At 38.6% G+C, this 27,465-nt stretch overlaps 1 protein-coding gene across 1 annotated transcript in view; it reads right to left on the reverse strand.

The window, feature by feature from the left end:
• FAM20C (FAM20C golgi associated secretory pathway kinase) overlaps positions 1-27,465 on the reverse strand; it is a 585,432-nt gene that overhangs the window by 122,955 nt on the left and 435,012 nt on the right. Inside the window, exon 5 of the mRNA XM_044089695.1 lies at positions 15,501-15,616. Coding sequence (XP_043945630.1) covers positions 15,501-15,616 — 116 coding nt within the window. The remainder of the gene's footprint in view (positions 1-15,500; positions 15,617-27,465) is intronic.

Below are 27,465 nucleotides of genomic sequence, written 5' to 3' on the forward strand. Positions count from 1 at the left end.
TAGACTGTTTGAATTATGATAAAGTAAAAAAGTGTCTTCTTAATTATTTTAAACTAACACCTGAAGCTTATAGAAAGAAAAGTACTGTGAACATAGATGCACAGCAGATGAAAGTGTACATGATTATATTGCTGATTTAAGTACTTACTTTCACATATGGGTGAGTGAGTGTCAAATCACCATTTCTGAGGGACTGGAAGATCTTTTGGTGAGAGAACAAGCCTTCAGTACTTTGTCTGATGACATGAGAATCTGGTTAGCAGATCAAGAGTGTAAATCTGTGGAGGAGTTAGGGAGAAAAGCAGATCTCTACTTAGCAAGCAGTGCACCAATGCATAAGAAAGGGATAGCCAGTGCTGCACATGGACATAACTGAACCCATGGGGGGCAGTCTAAACCACTCCAGCAGAGTACACCAGTAAAAGGGGAAACTATTAGTCCAGGTACACGGTTAGGGATTAGATGTTTCAAATGTAACCAGAGGGGCCACATAGTAGCCAAATATCAATTGAAGCAAAGTGAGAAATAAAGGGTGAAGGAGCCAACAAGTGGGGATGACAAAACTGTCAGTGGTAAGTTATTTGGAAACAACAGGGATGCCAGACTATCACCCGGATTTGTATCCTACTTTAGTAGATGGTAAACAGGTTACTGCTAAGAGAGGCACAGCTTCTGATATAACCATTGTGAGGCCTGCAGTGGTTAGAGAAGAGCAGTACTTTCTTGGGCAGTATTCTCCAGTGAGAGCTTTGGGAAGGACCACATTTGGTTAGGGTTCATCTTGACTGGGAGGGTGGAAGATGAAGCAAGAAGGTAGGTGTGTTTGAGGATATTACTGCAGATGTCCTGACAGGAAATGATTTTGATGATGCAGTACCTTGTGTGCATGCAGTGAAATGCAATCAGGCTTAAAGACAGGCACATAGGTTCGGTAGCCTGGGGGAGTCCCAGACAGATCTCATACCTGAATCTGGGACTGGTGTGGTGACTGCTTCAGAGATGGAGCTATCCTGCAGCAGTATGTCTGAAAGTGAGCCACAGCTGCTGGTAGGTACTGATGTTCCCTTGGACATGGTGATGGCAAGGACAGAAATGAGTGGCAGTACCCAGATTGACAGTGAGGCACACCTGTTTGAAGTTACCAGGCTTCCTGTGGAAGGAAGCTGGGGAGGATAACAAAAGTAGAGTTTAGACAGATTCAACTTACGGACCCTACATTACAAAGCTTGAGTGAGTTGACTAAGATGGCAACTGAGGCTCAGGGAAGAGGAGGGACATCTGTATACTGGAAAAAAGGTTTGTTTTATAAAGAGTGGACCTCTGAAGGTGGGCTAGAAGGTGAGGTAATACAGCAGTTGGTAGTGCCTAGAGCTTACCATCTGCCACTTTTAACCATAGTATATGACATCCCTTTTTCAGGTCATATGAGTATAAAATGTACTAAGAGATGAATTATGCAGAATTTTTATTGGTCTTAGATTGCAAAGGATGTGGTAGGATATTGTAGGACTTGTGAACAGTGCCAAAAAGTTGGCAAGACAGGGGACAAGGTTAAAGCTCCGGTAATGTCTTTGCCTGTTATTGAAGAGCCATTCAGAGGATTGCCATGGATATTGCGGGACCCCTGAGTACTCCAAGTTCTACAGGGAAGAAATATATCCTGGTGGTAGTGGATTATGTTACCAGATACCCTGTGGCAGTAGCTTTGTTGTCTATTGAGGCAGAGCAGATGGCAAATGCTTTGCTAGAAATTTTTAGCAGGGTAGGTTTTCCGAAACTGAATGATTGACTGACTGACTGAGGAGCCATCTTCATGTCAGACCTGCTGAGTTGTCTGTGGAAGCATTGTGGAGTGAAACATCTAAAGACCACCCCCTATCATTCCCAGACTAATGGTCTTGTGGAGAGATTAAGCTGTACAAACACTATGCAAATATTAAAGACTATGCTATGGGCATTTGCAGACCAGTTTAAAAGGGCAACATTAACCATTAAACCCAGTAGGTGTCAGATGGGTATGACAGAGGTCACTTACTTTGGACACAGAATGGGGAGTGGTAAGATTAGGCCAGAACCTGTCAAAGTGGAAGCTACTCAAGTGTGGCAGGTTCCTATTACTAAAAAGCAAGTGAGAGCATTTCTAGGGACATCAGGGTACTAAAGAAAATGTGTGCCAAATTATAGTACAATAGCTGTACCCCTTACTGACCTAACTAGGAAAAATAAACCAGATCAGGTAGTGTGGACCACAGATTGCAAGCAGGCATTCCAAAAACTTAAAGAGATTTTGGGAGGATCCCCTGTATTAGCCAGCCCAGATTACAGCAAAGAATTTCATAGGTTCATAGGTTGGTACTAGGCTATTGGCCCTAGGGCCTATACAAGTCTAGCCATAACAATTCTCTGGATATTTCTTACCACAATTCTTTACATAAAACTTTGTTGTACAAGTAGATGCTTCAAATTATGGGGTGGGGGCTGTACTTAGCCAAGTTTCCTCAGAAGGACAAGAGTATCTAGTGGTATATTTTAGCCATAAACTTCAACCTAGAGAAGAATGTTATATAGTTGCAGAGAAAGAATGTCTAGCCATAGTATGGACATTGCAGAAGCTGCAGCCCTATCTAGTGGTATATTTTAGCCATAAACTTCAACCTAGAGAAGAATGTTATACAGTTGTAGAGAATGAATGTCTAGCCATAGTATGGACATTGCAGAAGCTGCAGCCCTATCTTTATGGAAGAAAATTCACTGTACTTACAGATCATAACCTTTTAACATGACTAAATAGAGTCAGCAAGTAAAATACCAAGTTACTCAGGTGGAGTCTAGGGTTGCAAGTATATGACATGACAATACAACACTGCAGTGGGATTAATAATGCCAATGCAGATAGATTGTCCAGGAGAGGAGTAGGTTGATATATTCCCAGACAGACCTGTTTTTTTCAAGTGTCATATTTCAATGGTCGCTTGAAAATTGTACTTGAGTCATGGGGGGAGAGATATGTGAAGAGATTAACAGTGTCATCTGTTCTAGCATGTCTGGCCGAAGCTTTCTACACAATTTCAGATTAACCTGTGTATTTTATGCCAGCATGACTAGTTATGATATTGTAAATAACTTCTTACATGCTGATTAATACTCTGTACAGAATGTGTTAAAAGTTGAACAGTGTTCCTTTGCATGTCTAATTGTGTATGTTTGTACAGGAGATTCTCAATGCAGATTATCTCAGAGTCAGCCGATCTGCAGATGATGTCATCAGAATGTGTTTATTTCCTCTGTGTTTACTGTTAGAGACTGAAAGACAGGAAGGAACTTTAAAAGAACAGCTGTTTGTTGATTTTCAAAGAGTGAAATGAAAATAAGAAGTGGAAGAGTTAAGACGGTTAATCTATAAAAGAGCCTGCTGAAGACAGTTTAAACAGTTCAGTTCTTGAGTTCAGTAGTGTTGTGTTCATATTTTAGTTGAGTTCAGTTCAGAGTTGTACTGAGCAGTGGATACCCAAAGGACTCATGAAAGCTTGCCTTTGCTCTTTTGTAATATTTAGTTTTTATCAGGGAAATGTTTTTCAGTTAGATAGAAAATTATAGCCAATTAATCAGAGTTTTTTCTAAATGTTGGATTTCTATCCTTTGGTATTAATTTCATTTTTTTGGTGATTGAATTCTGTTTTGTTTATTGAAATTACTGTTTTACATTTTTAGTCATTTTGCTCATTATTAAATATTTTTATTATCTTACATTGTGGCTGGTCAATTAGTGTATTCTTTAGTGATCTGAGAGTGCTTATACCTGCTTTAATAATTCCCTGGCCACTCTGAAAGCCTGGCTGCTTTAGGTAATATGCTACCATTTGTTTTGATATCTAATTTTAATAACTGGACACGCCTTTGAAAGGGAATGTAGACGCTCTGATTAGTGGCAGCCTGTTACCATATTATTTTGGGGAAGGAACACAGCTGGAAATCTGTGTCATGCTTTCCCAGAAGTGTTTGGATGTGTGAGATTTACTTTATTTAAGTGTGAGTGTATCAGAGGTCCTAAACTGGGGCACATTGCTCTGGAGTGTGTAATAAGGAGTTACATTAGGGGCGGACAAAAATATACAGTCCGGTCCCCGGTTATGGAGCGTGTTCTTGTTGTGTTCTTAGGAGAAATTGTGAAAAATTACTCCTGTTTAAGTGATGGTTTTAGATTGGAGTCAATAGTGAGGACTGAAGTTCCTTAGTTACTGACCCAGGATAGTAGGGCACGTCACATAATGGTGGCAGTCTGGTGGGTTATTATTCACTGTACGGAAAGACTCTAACAGATTACATACCATGTTGCCTGCATTATACATATATTCTAATGATGTGGGTACCGTTTCACCAACTATACACACACACTCCAGTAGTCCAGATGCTATGTCTTCTGTTTTCTGTATATACTACAACAGGGGTCTACATCAGATAATCGAACTTTCAAAAGTTCGACTATCATATGGTCGACACCATATGATCGAACTTTTAAAAGTTCAAAAATCTAATAGAAAAAATAAACTACACAAATAACCTACCTGAACGTTTTAAGCAAGGGGAAGCACCCCTGCACCTCCCACACCCCCGCTCTTTAAATATACCGACTCTGAGATTGCACTACAGTGCAGAAAAGGGAAATCTTCCCACTCCGTGCTGTACGGAGATCTCTGTTAAAATATTTGAACTTTCAAAAATTTGATCATATGGTTTCGACCATATGACAGTCGAACTTTTGAAAGTTTGATCATCTAATATAGACCCCTACAACAGTATAGACATTATTTCACCTGCTATATACACACACTCACAATAGCACAGACAGCATGTCTCTTGCTTCATACATACACTCCAACACTATACACACTATTCCACCTGTTATACACACTCCAGCATTACAGGTATGATGTTTTTACACAATGGTCCTTTAACAGTACAAGTACCATAATTCCTGATACACACAGACACTGGCTTTGTTAAGTAATGTCTCCTGCTGCATATGTATACTGTATCAGTACAAGTACCCTAAAACATTACATCTGGATATTTGTCAGAGTGCTGTATAAATATCACATGCTTTGGGGATGAATAACCAGCCTGAATAAGGTGTTTACTTACTCTGCTCCTACAAACTGTAATACTTGTTACAGCAAAAAAATTGTTGTGCAAGTAGATGCTTCAAATTATGGGGTGCGGGCTGTATTTATCCAAGTTTATTTAGAAAAGAACAAGAGAAATATTTAACCTCCATTTTTATAAGTATAGTATAAGCTTACTTTACTTGCACTCTGTGAAGTAGCATGCAGTTCATAAATTATCATTTTAAAGACGGTTATCTTTAATTTTATGTGAAGTATGCCAAAAGTCTCGCACTAAACAAGTTTGTTGTGCACACATTGAAAAGACATTTTAGAAAAGCACGTTTTCAGTCATTAGTGTCATGATCAAGTCTCAAACTGCCAATGTATTGCTTAGTTTCTTCTTATAGAGTATTAAACAAAGATCTTCTCTCTGTCTTGTTTCCCTTTATGACAGCCCTTGCTGCACACAAGTTTTGAAGAGCCTCTTTGGTACTCCATAAGATTTGACTATCGCAGGTCTCACATTCTCTGTTTTCTTATGACAAGTCTGGCTGTTACATTTCTGGCTGGTCTTCATCCTTGAACTTTGAGGCAGGTTATGGTATGTAGGTTGTGAGTAATTTCCCCATGAACTACTACACCAAAACCAAAAGGCCACAGCACCGCTTCACCATAGAGTGGTGCAGCCAAAAAGCAGAAATGATACAGCATTGTATGCCAGTGAGTAAACAGGTACATGCGATGATCCCTAAATGGTGCAGCCAAAAAGCAGAAGTCATGCAGCATTGTATGCCAGTGAGTAAACAGGTACATGTAATGATCCCTAACAAATGCTGCCTGGCTGTATTCTAACAGCAGAGACAGCTGTGACAGTTAGTGTTCATCACATTTACGTGTTTACTCGTTGGAGTACAATGCTGTAGTGTTTCTGTTTTTCAGCCACACCACTCTATGGTGAAGTGGTGTTGTGGCCTTTTGGTTTCGCCACAGTAGCTCATATGAAAATGTCTAATGACCTATACACTGGAATCCCCTTTGCCTATCAGATTTTGGGTAGTGTGTGCTTGATATTACATGTCTGGATTTTCACTCATGCACATCTTCTCAAGATTTGACTTTTCTAACACAGATAATTGTCAGAAATGACATCAGGTATCCGCTGTGCTGTCAATGTAGATTTTAAAGCTCTAATCATACTTGCACTTGCAATGCTTATTAGTTTACTACAGGTTTTGAAATAATTTGCATATATAAGATGCATGGTTTCTTTGAAATGGTATAAACTAGTACCTACTTGGCTCCTTAGATGAAGAATTTCTACACTGCCAGGTCAGCAATGCAGCATGTCAATTAACATCTCTATTTCTGTGTTGTTATGGCATGAAATGCTGCTACTTGTCACATACAAGTCAACATTCTTGGTTAAAACTTTGCATCTCTTACTATTTCTTTTGCAAATTATTATCCCCAGATACGAATCATGCATCTTTCCAGCATTTATCTTTTTTAACTGATTAACATCCATTATTAATACAGCTTTTACAGAACTTATTTCTTCCTTGAAAGAATCATATGATTGAATATCTTTCTCTACCAATGACTTTTGCTCAAGTCAACCACTCACTGAAACTTCTTTGAAGAATTCCATCTGTAAGTCATTGTCAGTACATCTCTGGATTTGTGTTTTTCTAATTCTGTCATTTAGAATGACATAATTATGCACACATTCTAACTTCTGGATCATAATTATACAAATTCAATGTTTTCTTTTATTTACTTGTGTAAAAGGTAAATGAACAAAGCCCTTCCTCTTCAGAAGTGACCCTGAAACACTTTCTTCTTAAGGGATTGGCCCAAAGTCACACAAGAGACAAAAGGAGGCTGACAGAATCAAACTCTGGAAAACAGGATGATACTCACAGTTCACATGTTTGCTGTCCTGCACTAAACTATTACATTTACTAGCATAGTCTTGTCATCAGCAGTCTGCTAGCACACCAATTGAGTAAGTAGATGTAGAGATGTTTTTTTTTATCATGGCAGAAGGCTACAGAGCTTGTTATAACAGCTTTCAGGACATAATTATTTTTTCTGTCTAGTCTGGTTGATGTACACAACTAAGAATTTGCAGCTGCCCTTCTCTGTTGCCTAACACATGCACCAGATATCCTACGCCCTTTTGGGTGGGTCTGCTTTGATTTTGATTCCTCTCTATGGCAGCCTAGCTCATACATCCAAAAGTAATACTTCCTAAGGTTAGCATTAAACTTAGTTTAACAGTTTACTGGAGGTCCTTTCTTCTGTCCCATTCATTATTTTTAGTTTCTGTTAATCAGTCTCTTTTTTATGATTTTATGTTCCCACATTAAAGGTTCATAAGTTTATAGGTTTGAGACAAGCTTAAGCCCTAGTGGCCTCAGAAAAGCTTGGCTGCCAATTTCCTTGACACAATTTGTATATACTCCTATATATTCAACAAGATCTAACTTTTACATGTAGAGACTGGCACTATTTCAAGAATAGGGCTTATTCCAAAGACAAGGAAGATGTTGGGTTATAAATATAATGTGTTTTTTTTACTATGGTTTACAAAAAATCTTAACATAAACTGCATACATACATGGATGCATGTGTTAGCCTTCTCTTTGGGTTATTCTAAACAGAGTATCAAATAAATGAGGTTAATTAATGACCTGTAAGGTAAGATACAGATTATTCCTTGGGAGACAATATGAAACCAACAAGTGGGAATGGTCTTTCAGTCAATCTCAGTAACAGAGTTTGGCAAGCCATTCAGTCCAGGGGGGCACTGCACTCTATGACCGAGTAGGCAAATAAGGTATTCATTGAAGAGTGACTTCCCTGAAGCAATTTGTAATTCCACTTTAATATTCATATGGATATGCTGAAGGCCTTCCCTGCTATTGTGGAAACCTGTTGGTCAAAGGAGAGACCCTCATCTTCAGTTGTACTAAGGACCTTTATAACAGAAACAATCATTAGCAGAACTACAGTGATGCTGCAATAGACATGAACCCCTTGCTCCACCAAAATGGAAATGCTACACTTACTTATATTCTGTGCCAAGTTAATATTTTACATCATTTGTAAGCTGTGTCTGCCCTGTTTGAAGAATCATTGCATATGGCAGGAGGGGGATGACAATCCTCCCTCATTTACAGTCTTTTCCAAACTTAACATTGAATTGTTTTTAACCTGTAAATCATAGAAAAGCATACCAAAAATGAGTGGCTTGAATATAATGCCCTGTGGCATTTTACTAAACTCTTCATCTGGGCTGGAGGGTTTATCACCAACTCTTTTCATATGGATTCTATGTGACTGCAAATTTGCAATCTAACAGACAACATAAATATTAATTCCAGGCTTGCTAAGTTTGTTCATAACCCCTGTAAGAGCAGTAGTTCCAAAAGCATTGGTATGCTACAGGTAGACCATGACAATGGATAAGAACTCATCATGTAAGTTGTTGTGACCCCCAGAGAAAAGGTAACCAAGTTCAGTAAGCATGAGTCACCTTCACAATCATAATAGTTTATAATATAAAAGACGGAAGTCACCCATAAACCTGTGAACAAATTCCATAATAATCTTCTCCCTAACTCTGCAGGGGAGACTGATAAGGCTCATGGGTGTTCAGTTTATAGAGACACCCTTTTGAATAGGGTTTACTGACTTATCTCAGGAATAAGCCTAACATTTGTTTAAGAGGATGTGAAGGTCAGGCTGCTAGGTTATGCTTAATGATATCAAAAGAGATGCTGTAGACATTACTCAGGGCTATGAAATTAATGTTTCTGGACCATGCTGATATGATCCCAAAATATATTTTTGGCCTTTATCCTTTGGCCACAGTAAAATAATGGTCACACTTGGGAGTGCTGAAATTGGTAGCAAATTTGTGTGCAAGGATATTGGAAATATTTTGAGGTCCAGAGTACATACTATCACTTACTTTAAGGGCTCTTCATTCTTGGGTCCTGTCTCTAATTTTCTTTATTTATTTATCAAAAACAACAAAAACAATGCATTATTTCTTGGGAGTTCTAATGATAAGTGTAAGCTCATAAGATGGCCTTGTTTGTTAAGTGTTTGGGAGTTTGGAGTACCCCAACAATTCCTCCTACTTTTCACATCTCAGCAAGTTTACTCTAAGCTCCCACTGTCTTTCTGCATAGTTTCTTCCATTCCTTCAGCTTGTTTCTCCTGATCTCCCTTGCTGCATTCGTCTCAGCATTTTAGATTTATTATCCACAGTAGTACCTTTACTATGTGATGTGTCCAGCAGTCTACAATGCACTCCAGCTGGATCCATGCTAGGAGCATACAGTTTTGTCTCTGATGTGTACTGACGTCACACCGCAGAGCACTACTGGTCTTTCCATGATTTCAACACTTGGTGGCTGATTCACAAGTATTTAATGTCACTCATAGGTCTTTTTATGGATCATTATCACTCAGAATGACCTCCACAAGCATGCATCTTACTAGAACTAGCTGTACTCACATGCAGCACCTTGCATTTACTTGTACTGAAACTCAATTGCTATTTTTTTTTTTCAGTCTGTCTTAGTTCTATTTTAAAACTCACCACCACACTTATTTTGGCATCAGCTGTAAAGAGATAGACTCTGTTTTGATACCACATGTTTGTCAAATGTGAGACAAGTGCATGTATTAAACATTATCAATGTCTGAGTTTTCAAGCACAGGGTAGTATGAACGTCCAGTGTTTACCATTTAAGATCAGAAATCCAGCAACTCATCGTCCAGAAGCTAAAGAGTCAAATAGGACTGGTGATGTCTGTCTTGCTGCAGTGGTCTGATCCCTTCTCAGTTAGAGGAATCATAATGTTTTTTCACACCTGTATCATCAAGGAAGACTTGATTAGGTGCATGATGTTTGGTCTGAAAAGTTTCAGATGAAGAATGAGATACCAGATGACAAAGACTTAAATAATGGGTGAGGGGTAGCAAAGGTCCAAAAATAAGGACAGAATTTAACTATTGCTCTTATAAACATAAGAAGTGGCTATAACAACCTGGTTTGTGCTAGCATGCATTTTCTGAAGGAGATGGAAGTCTGAACCTCAAATGTTAGTTGTTATTTATTAACTTCAGTCATTACTGATTTGGCAGAAAACCACAAATTTTATGAGAAGTAGACCAAAACATAAAGCAAAAAATCTGGACATTCCACAAAAAGCTGGACATCTGAGAGGTGTGTCCTTAGAGGTTACTAAAGACTGCACACAAATCTCTGTCATAACTGGGTCTTGTGCATTAAGCTAAGACAAAAGCAACAAACTAACAAAAAATGTAGCAGTCAAGCCGTCTCACCCTCACTAAATTCCAAACTTCATTTCACTAATAAGCCTATCTGATTTGGAGGTAATGATTGCTCAACACCAGTTTATGTCACACAGTTAATCAACCCATATGTTCTCACTGTCTCTTACAAAATGTCTCTATTGCTCACATTCCTTTAGTGCCTTACAAATTTAATCTGTAGTGAGAAGTTATCAGAGGTTCATTTTAAATTTGTGTAGGAGAACAATTCCTCATCCATAAATACTGACTTCCAAATCACATCTTAACCTCTTGCAGTTCAGGCTATAATCATTTGACAGTTACAACCCTTCATTATATGACAACTTATCAGTAACCACAACCCTCTTTATAACGCTCTCTGTATGATCCATGTGCAGTTTTCATGATAACCATGACCCTCTTTATAACCCTCTCTGTATGATCCATGTGCAGTTTTCATGATAACCATGACCCTCTTTATAACCCTCTCTGTATGATCCATGTGCAGTTTTCATGATAACCATGACCCTCTTTATAACGCTCTCTGTATGATCCATGTGCAGTTTTCATGATAACCATGACCCTCTTTTTAACCCTCTCTGTATGATCCATGTGCAGTTTTCATGATAACCATGACCCTCTTTATAACGCTCTCTGTATGATCCATGTGCAGTTTTCATGATAACCATGACCCTCTTTATAACGCCTCTGTATGATCCATGTGCAGTTTTCATGATAACCATGACCCTCTTTATAACCCTCTCTGTATGATCCATGTGCAGTTTTCATGATAACCATGACCCTCTTTATAACCCTCTCTGTATGATCCATGTGCAGTTTTCATGATAACCATGACCCTCTTTATAACCCTCTCTGTATGATCCATGTGCAGTTTTCATGATAACCATGACCCTCTTTATAACCCTCTCTGTATGATCCATGTGCAGTTTTCATGATAACCATGACCCTCTTTATAACCCTCTCTGTATGATCCATGTGCAGTTTTCATGATAACCATGACCCTCTTTATAACCCTCTCTGTATGATCCATGTGCAGTTTTCATGATAACCATGACCCTCTTTATAACCCTCTCTGTATGATCCATGTGCAGTTTTCATGATAACCATGACCCTCTTTATAACCCTCTCTGTATGATCCATGTGCAGTTTTCATGATAACCATGACCCTCTTTATAACCCTCTCTGTATGATCCATGTGCAGTTTTCATGATAACCATGACCCTCTTTATAACGCTCTCTGTATGATCCATGTGCAGTTTTCATGATAACCATGACCCTCTTTATAACGCTCTCTGTATGATCCATGTGCAGTTTTCATGATAACCATGACCCTCTTTATAACGCTCTCTGTATGATCCATGTGCAGTTTTCATGATAACCATGACCCTCTTTATAACGCTCTCTGTATGATCCATGTGCAGTTTTCATGATAACCATGACCCTCTTTATAACCCTCTCTGTATGATCCATGTGCAGTTTTCATGATAACCATGACCCTCTTTATAACGCTCTGTATGATCCATGTGCAGTTTTCATGATAACCATGACCCTCTTTATAACGCTCTCTGTATGATCCATGTGCAGTTTTCATGATAACCATGACCCTCTTTATAACCCTCTCTGTATGATCCATGTGCAGTTTTCATGATAACCATGACCCTCTTTATAACGCTCTCTGTATGATCCATGTGCAGTTTTCATGATAACCATGACCCTCTTTATAACGCTCTCTGTATGATCCATGTGCAGTTTTCATGATAACCATGACCCTCTTTATAACCCTCTCTGTATGATCCATGTGCAGTTTTCATGATAACCATGACCCTCTTTATAACGCTCTGTATGATCCATGTGCAGTTTTCATGATAACCATGACCCTCTTTATAACGCTCTCTGTATGATCCATGTGCAGTTTTCATGATAACCATGACCCTCTTTATAACCCTCTCTGTATGATCCATGTGCAGTTTTCATGATAACCATGACCCTCTTTATAACCCTCTCTGTATGATCCATGTGCAGTTTTCATGATAACCATGACCCTCTTTATAACTCTCTCTGTATGATCCATGTGCAGTTTTCATGATAACCATGACCCTCTTTATAACCCTCTCTGTATGATCCATGTGCAGTTTTCATGATAACCATGACCCTCTTTATAACCCTCTCTGTATGATCCATGTGCAGTTTTCATGATAACCATGACCCTCTTATAGACCCTCTCTATATGATCCATGTGCAGTTTTCATGATAACCATGACCCTCTTTATAACCCTCTCTGTATGATCCATGTGCAGTTTTCATGATAACCATGACCCTCTTTTTAACCCTCTCTATATGATCCATGTGCAGTTTTCATGATAACCATGACCCTCTTTATAACCCTCTCTGTATGATCCATGTGCAGTTTTCATGATAACCATGACCCTCTTTATAACCCTCTCTGTATGATCCATGTGCAGTTTTCATGCTGTGCTAAAACTGATGATCACATTCATGCCTGTATCTCATTGTATTTCTTTAAAGTGAAATTAATTTCTTTGTTCTTCTATTTATAATAAAAGTTAACATCATCTTACCATGCTTGTTTGCTGAATCACACATTCCATTTATTTATTTATTTGTTTTTTGCCCCACCTGACCATTGTACTCCCATGGCTCCCTGCTCTCTCCCTGTAGAAGGAGAGAGGGAAATCAGAATTCAGAATGGTATTATCCTACTGGCTGAGGCTGTCAGTGTCAGTCAAGACGACAGAGCAGAGCCAGCAGCCTGGGGTATCATCTCTCAAAGGATGTGCCCACTCTTGTCCTAGGACAGCCACTGCTCTTTGACATACACACACATCCCAGTTTGTCAATCTCCCTGAGTCCTGACGTCAACCAGGGTTCAAGGGATCTACCCAGCATGCTCAATTGTTCCTTCCCCTCCAGGATGGGTACATACATACATCCTCACTGCCCGACTGTCAGGCAATCCAAGCTGTTAATCAAACTTAAGTTGTTTGAGCTGTATTCAGGGCTTCATCCCTGTATACTGAAGGGCTAGCTGATTTATGTACTGCATTTAGATGCTCAGTATGAGTTATAACTTTGTCAGAGATACATGTGCCAGAAGTAGATGACTGCCCTTCTGCTCCATTACAAACAAGACATATTCCATTACTTTTCAGATGTTTTTGCAAAGACTGAAAAAAAAGTTGCATGAATTTATGAATGTAGCACTTACTGAGATAAATTTGTTATAACTTTTTACGTCATTCATGGTCGGGTTTTCAAAAAAGCATGTTGTGGTAATAAAACAAGCTAGCTAATTCAAGTGGACCAAGATATCTGTATACTGTACATATATGGAAGGGGAGTCATCTGTAAGGTGCATCTGTTAGCAGCAACACAGGATGAATCTGTATGTGTGTGTATGTGTGTGTGTGTGTGTGTGTGTGTGTGTGTGTGTGTGTGTGTGTGTGTGTGTGTGTGTGTGTGTGTGTGTGCGCGTGTGTGAGTGTGCGTGTGTGTGCGCATGTGTGTGTGTCTGTATGTATGTATATGTGTGTAAAAAGGTTTACTATCAAAATATGGAAAATCAATATAACTTTCCACCTTTTGATCAAACCAGTTTGCTGAAATTGGTAATAACAAATTACCAAAATTTCAGAAATGGTAACATGTAATCAACATTTGAACACCAGAAGTTTCAATGTTGAAAGTCCATGTTATCAGTAATATTTTTGCAGCCCACCCCCACATCCCCTGCATATTATATATTCAAACTCTGAGACTGCATTACAGTGAGAAAAAGGTATATTTCCTGATCCCCACTGTAGTATGATCTATTATCAGAACGTCGATTTCACATTAGCAAATGCACACTAGCATTCTCGAATATGGAGTCAAACATTTTCTTGATCAGCATTACAAAAACTTGAAAACAGCTTTTCGACTTTCCTTACTTTGCATACGTGCTGATCTGAATTTTGATAGTAAACTGTGTAAAACATACCCCTTAACCCTTTAGGACAAGAACTCTAGACAAAGCCAAAAATAATGGGGGGAGAGGGACAAAGGCCTAAAAACAGGGACAGATTTTAAATACTGCTATTATAAATTTAGAGAATTGCTAAAACAGCAGGATTTATGTTAGTGTGCATTTCCTGAAGGATATAAAGTCTAAAACTCAAATGCATGTAATTATTTAATGATTTCCTCAGTGATTTGCCAGAAAATCACAAGTTTCATGAGGAACAGACCAAAAATATGAAGCCCTCACATCCCCATACTTATATATATATATATATATATATATATATATATATATATATATATATATATATATACATTATGTGTGTGTGTGTGTGTGTGTGTGTGTCTGTGTGTGTATGTATATATATATATATATATATATATATATATATATATATATATATATATATATATATATATATATATATATATATATATATATGTATATATGTATATATATATATATATATATATATATATATATATATATATATATATATCAAATCCATGGTCGCACTACAGTGGAAAGAAAAACATGAAAGAACACACTGGAATTACACTGCCTCCACTGAGTAAGTAAGTGCAATGAAATAAACCACAATGCAAAGAAAAAAAATCATAAAAGCAATGTGGATGGTATTCTGGAATCATCTGTATACTGCATACCATTTTAGAGTCATATTTGCAGGTGTTATTAACACTTTTTCTGTGGTGCACCAAATAAAGCATTAGACATTGTGATGCGTAAAGAGCCAGAGATGATGCCAAAGTAACAACGCAGTGTCATTAAAATAGCATTATAAATTATAGATCAAAGGCAGGAAATTATGTTAATAAATGATCGAGTACGAAAAGGTATAAAAAATTACAGTTGTGTTATTTCCTGAGTTACTATCTTTCAGTAAGAGGAAGCATTTCATCTAATTCACAATGTACCGATATGACCTGTAAATGCTTTGGTTAATTGTTTATTGTTTATCTTTATATTCAAAATCTTCAGAAACTAAAAGTAGATTCAGTCATCACCTGGTGAAACAAAAAATGTTCTCCATAGTTTCTTCTCATGAGTGACATCTCTTATTTCTTTCGTCATGTTGACCAATCTGCCAGCAACAGGAGGGACACGCCGGAAGCCAAGGATTCTGAAAGCAATGAGACAGACCATTTCTTTTTACAAATATTTCTAATACTCAACAACACACCAGTATACTACTTATTAATAAGACGCATTATGTTTAATTTCCATTTTAATCTTTCTGGTGTTCTACAGCACTAACATTTTTTTTCAAAAGCAAGAAAAACTAGAAGGAAATGAAAACTTTAGAAAAGTGTCTGGCCTATGCCCTGCCATGTGTAAGCACTCATACAGCAAAACATTTCTGATATCAGGTGCCTGAGTTGTTTAAGGGAAATCATATGTTCCATTTTGGCATGAAAACTAGACAATTAGCCTCAAACTTTGTGGTAATTTTGCACAAAGCAGGAAAGCGATGAAATGGTAGCATATTTCAACCTGTAGTCTTTGGTTCTGTATCCTCAGTCTTCATTTGTCTAGCATGTGAGTCTGTCAAGATCCCTTATGCAGAAAATACATACGTATATTGTTAATTTATATTCTGAGCCTGATTTCATGGTAAGGAGAACTTTTTCCTGTCAATCTCCCATATTACAAGGAATAATTTTCCAAGCAGGAACATAAATAAAACATAAACAACATAAGAGCAAGCAGTATACAGAGACCAAAGCATTAACAAGAAACAGTACCAAAAAAGCTATCCTCTCTGATAAAAGGAACTATTATAGCAATCTTCAGCAAGTGAATCACAATAACCCTCAAAAATTCTGGTCAACCCTAAACAGACTTCTTCACCCTGGACAAACTACCACTCCCTCCCCTTCTGGGTCTGAAAAAAATTCTTCCCTTGATACTTTCAACTCATTCTTCATTGATACTATTAATTCCTTGGTCTCCCATCTCTCCAGTGACAACACTAGCATCCCTGACCAAGCATCCTCCAAACTACCAACCTTTAGGCTACAACCCATCTCCACTACCTTCATACAGAGATGTATCCACAAACTTAAACCATGTACCCCCTCAGCTGACCAGCTTCCTTCTGAATTCCTTCAAAACTGAAATTGCCTATCCCATATCCATTCTTATTAATAGAACCATAAATGAAGAAACCATACCTGATATCTGGAAAATCTCACATCATACCCTTACATAAAGGAGGTAACTCCTATGAATATTCTAACTACAGGCCCATAGCCCTATTGTCCCCACTTGCAAAATAATGGAAAAATGTGTTCATCATCAGTTAATGAACCACTTAATACAAAATAACATTCTTACTAACTGTCAACATGGCTTTAGGCCCTTTCATAGCACAACCACTGCTCTGCTCTCCTTCACAGACTTTATTAACAAAAAATAATAACATCCTGTCTTCTCTTTATTGACCTGTCAAAAGCCTTTGACATAGTTAACCACTCTCCTATTAAAAATTCGAATCCCTTTCCTTAGAAACTAAGGCTATCCACTGGTTTAGTTCCTATCTCACTAACAGGAAACAGGCCGTCCTCTGGGATAACATACTCTCATCTCTTCTCCCAATTTCTCTTGGGGTCCCCAAGGCTCTATTCTTGGACCTCTACTTTTCTCCCTCTTTATAAATGACTTACAAGTAGCTATTCCCAGGCTACATGCATTCAATACTCCACAGTAATTTGCTCTGCTAAATCCATTTCTGCACTTCAAACTAATACTCAAGCTGTATTTTCCAAAGTTCAAACTTGGTTCCTAAAAAAACAAACTCCTACTCTTTAAGCCTACTACCAGATCCCCTACATTTGACTTCACTATCTTACCTACTAATGGAACCCCTATATCACCTGACTCTACTACTAAACTGCTAGGTGTCACGATTGACAATAATCTTTCCTTTGACTGTCATATCAACAATACCATTAAATCTGTAAACAGGAAACTTGGCTCTCTATATAGAATCAAAACATTTTTAACCTCCCCAGCCAAAGTTAATCTTGCCCACTCTCATCTTATTTCCACTCTTCTTTATGCCTCACCAATCTATACTAACCTTAAGAAAAACAATCTCTCTAAACTGTCTACCACTTATAATAACATAGCTAGATTTGTTACTGGGAAGCAATTCAGAACCCATCACTGTCTGAATCTGCAACAACTTAACTGGCTTGAACTGACAAACATGTTGCTTCTATCCCAACTTATGTTTGTCCAAAGAGCTTTTTACCAACCTCTTAATACACCTGTTCTTTCTAACCTCTTAACCCCCCTGAACTCACTCCGCTCTTCAAGCAAACTGCTGGTTACCTTAACCAAATCTAATAACCTAGCTGGTGATTCCCTGTTCTCGAATACCATTGGGAAACTCTGGAATAAACTTCCTTCTGAACTTACTTCAATTGCATCTACTGTTCTGTTTAAACAAAAACTCAGAGTCTACCTTAAAAACCACTGGATATGTCCCTGCTCTAAGCCTGATTAAAAATCTGTTTATCTCCTCCTCATGGCTTTTGTCTATTTTTCTCACAGTACATATCTCTTATAAAACTGTTCTCTCTGTCTATTATTGTCTTTTCTTTTCCTTGGTTTTATGCCCTCTCTTCACGGTTCTAAAGATGAAATATTGTTGAATATGTTGTTTAATACCTTTACTCTGTTGTTAATTATCTTGTCTAGGAGTTAAAGTCCCATGTCCTACGAGATTTTAATCTGTTATTTTTTTGCTATGTGGTATCTGTCTTGTCTATATGTGGAGCTTTTCTCCCCGGGCCTCTGCTGAAAATGGAAATATATCCAGTCAGACTAGCCCGGTTAACAAATGTAAAATAAAATAAAATAAATAAATAAATAAAATATGTATGCATGTGTGTATGTATTTATTTTATTTTATTTTCATCTGTTAACCAGAGTCAGGAGTGACCCTAAGTCAACAGGTGCCCTAGGCAAAAGGACTCCACGGCACCCCCCCACCACACTACCTGGTGCCCTCATCCTGGTCTACCTACACCAAATAAATACTGGAAAAGAACCCCTGCTAGGCCGGCACCCTAGGCGGCCACCTAATTGGCCTATGCCTAAGGCCGGCTATGACCAGAGTAGAACAATGACACAACTGTGCCATTATCAGGCTCAGCCACTGAGAAAACAACAGCCAAAGATAACAAAGTTGAAAATTTGAAATGGATACATAATGATGATGAACAGTAAAGAATATTTTGCGAGAAAGCTATCGGCATTATAACTACAAAAAATGTTTAAACTGCAAGACAAGTTACATAATGGCTTCAAAATGCATCACATGCAGTTACTATTCAGTGTACGATATGTACACTTCATGCGATGGGGAGCGAAAGTAGAAGGGAAGAAAATGTTAAGGTAGAGTGAGAATATGGTTTAAAAATGCGAAAAGAGATGTATGTGAAGATTTTATGGATAGAGTAAGAGGGTATAGTATGAAGAAATGACACTTTAAAGGTATGGCACTTGCAGGATGGTTTGCAATTCAAATATTTATAAGTTGATTATATAAAGCATGGTAGGAATGGAGTGAGCTCATATTTAGTGGTAGGGATTTCTATAAGCTGTGGTCCTAATGCTGAGAAATGAGCTGAGTACTGCAAAGTCTGTTCCTAGAAGAAGTAGGTAATGGGGATTCTTGGGATTACTATATTTCATTATAGGTAGTGTATCTTTTAGTTAATCTGCTGGCATTAAACATGGAATGTCTGTAGACTTACAAGTGTATAAGTAACGGAAGCTAGGAACAGGTGCACTTTTTTAATTGGAAGTCATTTTTGTCTTCTGAAAACATCGTTTTATTGGAAGTCATTTTGCCTTTTGAAGGACATTGCAATGATGTTCACTTATTTGAAGTAAGTGGTTGTTTCTAAGGGGATGCTGGTTGCTATGCTGAATGGCCCACTCAGTGAGAACAGTGGAAATGTATTAATTATAATAAACACCATGGTTACTGCATACACTGGATAAATAATATAAAATATTTTATTCCAGTTTATTTTTCTTACAGTTTCATTTTAATTAAAAATCTCTTTTTCTTAATTACTTCTTAACTTTTCAACCGCAGCACTTTTTTATGTAATGTGGTTTCCTATATATATATTTTTATATTAATGATTTAGGACCAGTTGTACTGTCCCGCCTGTCTTTCTTCCTTAGACCAACCCACCTTATCCCCATTAATCTCAAGTCTACAAAACATCCATGACCAGACTACCAATTAATTTAAGATTATTCTGTATGGTAAGGAAGTCCTTGCCAGTCAAGAAGACCCTTCATATCTGCCGTTATGTAACATGAACATCTGCTTAATGTACATCAGTTCACTGCCTTGCTGGGAAGGTCATTCTTTGATATTTCATATACTGTCTGTCCAGAACTCAGGTAAGTATTACAACAACATTTTTTGAAAACAAAATGGCTATGAAATATACAAAATATTTGTGAACAACTAGCACAGTATTGGATAAAGTAATAATGTGTTGTAGCGAAATGTCAAACTTAAAAAATGCATATTTGTTTAGAGAACGTTTTAATTTTGATACTGATGAAACTAAAGAAACAGCAGAATATGTTTCTGATGTATTAGTGAAAGTGAAGAATAATATACACAGCTGAACAATACAAGCATACACACATATTTGTAGATAGATATAGACAGACACACACACACACACACACACACACACACACACACACACACACACACACACACACACACACACACACACACACACACACACACACACACACATGCATATACACTGATAATCTGACTGACTTTATTGCAGCTCTTCATAGTTATTCCAGGATGAGAATATTAAACTGGAATTTTTGAAACAGTATAGCATGCCATCTCTGAAATTCCACTGTCTCAGAGAGAAAGCATGGAGGTTGCATGCGTTCTATGATCTCTGAGGTAATGAGATTCCAGAGTTAGAATACAATGTTTTCTTTGCTCACCTAGTAGGAGATGTTGAGGTGAAGGGCATCTTGTCCACTGCAAAATGTGAATACTGTAGTTCTGTTTCATTGGACAGATTAATAATACTGAATGCTGAAATTACAGTACTCCTGATTCAAAACAATGATGATGTAATTTATAGGTGATTTATACAGTTCCCTATTATTTAATGGCAGATGCAGGTTGTTGAATGCGTCTTTCTCGAACCGTTAAGCGAGAAGGCAAAATAGCGAAGCAGCGTTTCAGAGAATTCTTTCCCTGGGAAAGAATTTGTTTGGCCGCTTTCACTACTTTGCCTTTTCGGCACTGTAGTGTGATCTTGGAGTTGGTATATTTAAGTAGTGGGGGGTGTGGGGGACACAGCCCTCTATATCGGGGTGCGGGGAGGTGAAGCCCTCCATGTTAAGTAATGTTTTATTGTTTTTTTTTTTTGTTTCGGAACAGCGATTGTTTTCCATTGGAAAATAATCACTGCTCTGAAGTTTCAACATTGTAAGCTTTCGCTTACATGGGGTTGATTATCTGTCGTTCACTCCTCTGAGCGTGCAATATGATAATATAGCACCATTTATACATATGAAGAAAGAGAAATTAGTGGTCAGCATAACTAATATTCAGAAAATTAGGCTAAAGTATATATGTAACTTCAGATCTAGCTATTAAACATAGGTTTACAACACTCACATACTGTTATTTTAAATATGTGGTAAACAGAAATGCCTAAATATACAATGTGATTTATGTAGAGGAAACTGTAAGTAAATGTGTTTTTATCAGTAATAGAAAATAGGAGAAAAAAAAACAAAATATGTTCTATGGGATCACTTTAATGGTCTAAGAATTATTTATAAGAATGATTTTGGAGATCTATAACTCTCTTCAAATATTGCTTCAAAGTTAGCCATTTTGTCAGTGCATTGGTTTAGCTTTTGTCTTTCCCATGCATGGATGCTTTGAGTATTTTCACACAGCTCAAAAAAAAAAAAAAAAAAAAAACAAACCTGCAGGCATGTAGTTGTTACCAGAAGTTGTTTTTCATGGCTGTCAGTATCATTTATGAGTGACCTGGTATTATACCATGACCCCCTCCCAAAACGTGCATGCTGATTGGCGTTATACTAATGGAAAAGGTCCGATCCCGGACTTTTCCATTATATAATCTCCATTTAAAACACTGTCTCGCTATGTTAAATGGGTTTAAGGAGATCTCCATTGCTTATTTTAAAGCTGTCTTATGCTAAACCCATTTAACATAGTGAGACAGGTTTAAAAAGCAACCAAGTAAGATCTCCGTTACTTTTTACTGTTTCGCTATGTTAAATGGGTTTAACATAGCGCGGACATCTCCGTTGCTTATTTATGTTAAACCCATTTAACATAAAGCAACGGAGATCTTGCTTTCTCCGCTGCTTTTGCCCACAGCTCTGATGAGTACATCAGAACTGCCGCGGATGCCAGACATCTGCCGAAGGGCAGTAAACAGGCATTATACTATGCCATTATTTAAGAAAAGTAATAGTTTCTTTTCTTAAATAATGTCATATAATAGCAATAACCACTTCTGGGTGAGGGTAATGCTGTGGACCAAACCAACCGTGGGGTAAAAAAAGCATTACCCACACCCAGGCATGGGTTATTGCTATAATATATCAGCCATACTTTGGTTCCTAAATATTTTACCATATTCAATAAAATATACATGCAAACATAACTCCCCCCCCCCCCCCACACACACACACACTCTTTGGAATACCACCTCATCTTGCTGTTCTAAATATGAGAATATAATCATATAGGTTTGGTTAATATTACTTCTGCTGATCTAAATGGTAGTTTCTTTTCAGGGCAAGAAATGAGAGCAGGAACAGAGAGAAAAGCATTTTTTTTTATTTTGGACCTTCAAAAGAACAATTCTGTCAATCTTTTGCTGTGCATTGGTAGCAAATTAGACATTACTGCCTATAGTACATTAAATGCACACACACACACACACACACACACACACACACACACACACACACACACACACACACACACAGACACACACACACACACACACACACACACACACACACACACACACACACACACACACACACACACACAGGTACACACACACACACACACACACACACACACACACACACACACACACACAGGTATACACACACACACACACACACACACACACACACACACACACACACACACACACACACACACACACACACACAGGTACACACACACACACACACACACACACACACACACACACACACACACACACACACACACACACACACACAGACACACACACACACACGCACACATCAGGAAACAGCTTTTACTCAGTAAACAAAGGTGAAATTCTAAATGAGAAACTTAAGTCTTCAGAGTAACTTTGCAAAATTATTTGCACAGTCAGTAGCGACTCATCAAAGTAAGCATGAACAAACGCAACATGACTGATAGCCATAGAAACAATGGAGGACGCTGTCACTGCAACATGCTAAGCCAGAGGAAATAAAGGATGTTAAATTAAGCATTCTAATTTTAAGCATTTGGTTTTAGTCACAGTAAATAGACAAACATAAACAGAACCAGCGTGTTGCATATTTGTATTCAGGGTAAACCACGCGCTATTGTTCTGTCTATTATCACAGCTGAAAATTGCTCAGTTCATAGAATAATATATTCATTATTAAGGGCCTGCATTCTAAATGAAGATAATGATTAATATGCTGTCATTTGAAAAATAATTTAAGATGATATACACTGTCAAACAGCCCCCATCTGCTTAATTTTACATCAAATAACACCAACTCTTCAAAGAAATGCCATGTCAGAAGGAATGATAGAAGAATCAGCTGTTAGTGATCAAAACAAAAGAAAAAGTCAAAGGAAGGAGCAGTGGCAAGCAAGTGCATCTCCGAGGTAAGCTCACCATCTGCTGAATGTTAATTCTTCATATTCTGTTTTAACTTCATCGCATGATATTTTATTCCAGGCTCATTTTGATCATGTGCTACCTGATTTTTTTTTTTGTTTGTTTTTTGTTTTTTGAAGAAGGGAATTGTGAATTTTAACCTAAGAAGACTGTGGTTTGTTCAGTGGTTGGTACTGAGTCCACAGGCTGTAGCTCTAAAAACCTCTGCTGTAATTCCCCTACACCATTTATTTTTAACCCCTAAGATGGTGACTACAGGCTCTGCAAAATGTTAGGTATAGTACACCTGGCACTGTTCATGCATGTTAGCTGCCTTCTTCCATTGCCTGGAGCTCAGACTTCTGTCATTAATCACAGATATGTATAAACAGAAACACCAGAACATGTTTATGTCCCAGAAATAGGTGTGGGAATAACTCTATTCTTATTTGGAATGTATTATATGTGCCATGATCCTATAAATCGAATTAAGAAATTGGATAAGATAAGAAAGGATTCAGTTCTGAGAGCCAAACTGTTTTCTTTTACATATTCAGTAGAGGGTGACAAACATTGGTGTATTGATCACTGTTGTTCATAGGTTCATAGGTAGGTACTAAGCTAGTGGCCCTAGGGCCTATATAAGCCTAGCCAAATGGTACCCTGGCTTTTGCCACCCAAGAAAATTATTTGCCTCACAGTCTTGGATTTGCAGTTCATTTTTCAAGGTGTCCCTTCTATGTACAGGCTAAATGTCCTACCGTTGGTCTGTATGGGTTTCTACTGCCTGCTCTGATTTCCTCCTATATTCCAAAGATATGTTGTAAGTGAAGTGGCAAACCTCCAAATTTTCTATAGGTATGTGTGCGTGTGTATATATGTGTGTGTGTGTGTGTGTGTGTGTGTGTGTGTGTGTGTGTGTGTGTGTGTGTGAGTGTGTCAGTGTGTGTGTGCTGTGCCAGAGTGAGTATTTGTATATTCTGTGTGTGTGCCCAGTGGTGGGCTGGCACCGCGTCCAGAAGTAGTTTATTTGCTTTGTGCCAAATGAGTGTCTGTAGATGCCCCAACTCCACATGACCCAGAAGTGAATTAATAATCTGTGAACAATTGAATATTTATTAGTTATTTAGGTCAATAATAATTTGAATCCAATGACATTACTGCAGGCATTGATGTGTACAGGAGGCAGTTTAGTGCAGAGGATTTAGTATGAACATTAGCTCAGATAATTAACAGTATGAGCTGATAGCAAGCTTCATCTTATAGTCCTGGAATTGAATCCTTTCATTTTCACTTTTCTGCTGTAAGACTGTTTGACTCTGGGTAAATCACTTAACCAGACAGTGTTGCTAGGTTGCCCATGAAAAGAAGTTAGCACCTTTGGGTTTACCTAGTTAGAATAAATAAAATAGAAATAATTGCTATAAATTAGGGTGAACACCAAGAAGGGGATCAAGCCCAAAAGTCTGATAAATCAGTACACAAAAGTAAGGCTGTACAGGCTGCTAGTCAACTTGTGCTGTAGTCCTGGGATTAAGGCCCCCTCAACTCCTTTTTGTATACTGTCTGATGCTGAGAATGTCATTTAAGTGCAAAGCAGAACTCATGGCTAGTATACTTACTTGGTTAATACAAGCAACAGGAATAAGGGAGATGATGAGGTGCTTTCTGAAACTCAGGATGTGGCAGGCAGGGTTTAGGTTCAGGAAAAATCTAATAAATAAAATAAATAATGCTAACAAAATATAATATGCTGCTGAAGCAAGAAGAAAACTCACTGCAGCTGAGGCAAAGATGCTGGAACAGAAATCTGCAAAAGACCTAAAAACTGCATAATTATTGTTTTAATACTGTATCAGTCAAAATAAAAAAAAAGACTGAAAGACTGTCAGGTTAACTCACACTCAGTAAGGATATGTTTATAATACTCCCACGGATTCTAAAAAGCTTGCACGCAGAGTGCAAGATTGGTGCAGGAGCTTAAGCAGGCAATAAGTCTGCTGTGCGATCCAGGAACAGCCTGCAGGGGCGTGCACAAGCGCTCCTGCACTAATCCTGCACAGACTAAGCCCTGTTATGCAAATCACCCCATTTGCAGGAGAAATCTATGCAAATGAGGTGATTTTGTAATCCAGGAAGCATGCAACAGTCCATGCACGACTAGTGCTATCTGCAGAAATATACTTGGTTAGTAACCGAGTACATTTCTGCAAAATCCAAAACGGAGCTGTGACAGCCCCAAATAAAGGATGCAGATCATGTAGTAAGCATGCCAATGGCCAATTATAAGGCCATTGACATCGCAAACAAAAAAGAAAATACAAAAATCAACTTTTATTTTTTTTCAGCTGATTGTGGCTATTTAAGTGTAGGGCAGCAGCACGCAAACGGGATCGGGGGGGAAAATAATAAAATAAACCTAAAATAAGCAGTATAACTAAAATCACTATTCTGCCATGCAAGTAAATGGCAGGTAGAAGATAACCTGGCCAGAGAGTAGTGGTTGCTAAGGGGGGAGGCTGTGTGAGACATGTAATTATGCTTTAGCAGGCAATCCTATGCAAATGAGGGGAAGGATAGTGAATCCCAGTTTTCCCCAGCATGTAAGTCAAGTTCCAACAGTGTAAGAGTATGAATAGCTGGGTGCAAGCCTAGGAGTTAGGTGACATCATGTGGGTGTGTGTCAGGCATACTGTAAGTGGATTGGAGCCCTGTGGCTCGGGATTGCTCCTAGCTTAGCACAGTTAAGCTAGGGGGTATGTCTAAACTTGCTTAGCACTCTGTACAAAGCCTAAGAGGGTGTGCATGCTGTGCACCGGGTTTTACAGGAAGAAAAAAGAGGTTAAACCAGGAAATAGCAGCAGTGTGCACATTTGAGCACTCTGTTTGTGCGACGTGCACACGGGCTTAAACAGGAAGGCAATGGGAAGGGAAAACAGCAGTAGGAAGGTTATCAAGGAGAACTAGCTTAGCTGGCTGGTGAAATGTATCAGAATCAGCCAATTACACAGGCAGCAGACCAGCCCAGCCCACAACACTACTATAAACTATGCAAACAACCTTCCCCTCTGTTTTTTCCCACACTCTACACCACCGTTGTAAACAAGTGGGGAACTTTTAACACTCAGTACAGCAAAATGATAGGGGATGCAATGGCTATCATACAACAACTTGTGGAAGAGGCTGAGGGTGGTGAGGATATGAATCCTGTCTACCAACCCACAGTGAGGAGATGGAGAAGAATGTACAGACCAAGGATAACCTACCAGGGGCTACATGAGCTGGAGACAGTGGAGCGCTATAGGGTGGACAGGGACCTCCTACAGCAAATTGTTGAGCTGTGCCGGCCACGCCTGACACACAGAACTAACAGAGGGGAACCCATCCCAGTGGATACCAAGGTATGCATAGGCCTAAGAATACTAGCTACAGGTACCTTCCAAAGGCCAGCTGGGGATATGATGGGGATTTCACAGGCATCAGCATCCAGGGTACTCCACCAGTTCCTGTATGCCATGTCAGCACATGTCTGTGAGCACATATATTTCCCCAACACCTGTAGGGCATTGGCCAGCAATATGCAACTGTTCCACCATATAGCAGAATACCCTGAGGTAGTGGGTGCTATAGACTGCACACACATCTACATCAAAGCACCAGCCGGTGAGCGGGGAAGGGTCTACATCAACCACAAGGGCTTCCCCTCAATCAACTGCCAGGTTGTGTGCGATGCCCAGGGCATAATAATAAATGTGTGTGTTGGCTGCCCTGGAAGCTATCACGATTCCCACATCTGGCATCTGACGCAGCTGTACCAGAGATTTGCCAATGGCGACATCCCTCACGGTCACCTAGTAGGAGATGCTGGATATGCACTGGAGCCATGGCTGATGATATGCATCAGAAATGCACACACACCCGAAAAATAACTCCATAATGAGGCACACACACAGACCAGAATTATAGTAGAGCATGTGTTTGGGATGCTCAAGGCATGGTTCCGGTGCCTGGACACATCCTGTGGAGCCTTGCAGTA

Source organism: Protopterus annectens, chromosome 12.part0 (genome assembly GCF_019279795.1).
Source record: "Protopterus annectens isolate FY-2018-M chromosome 12.part0, PAN1.0, whole genome shotgun sequence".
In the NCBI taxonomy this organism is placed as follows: Eukaryota; Metazoa; Chordata; order Ceratodontiformes; family Protopteridae; genus Protopterus; species Protopterus annectens.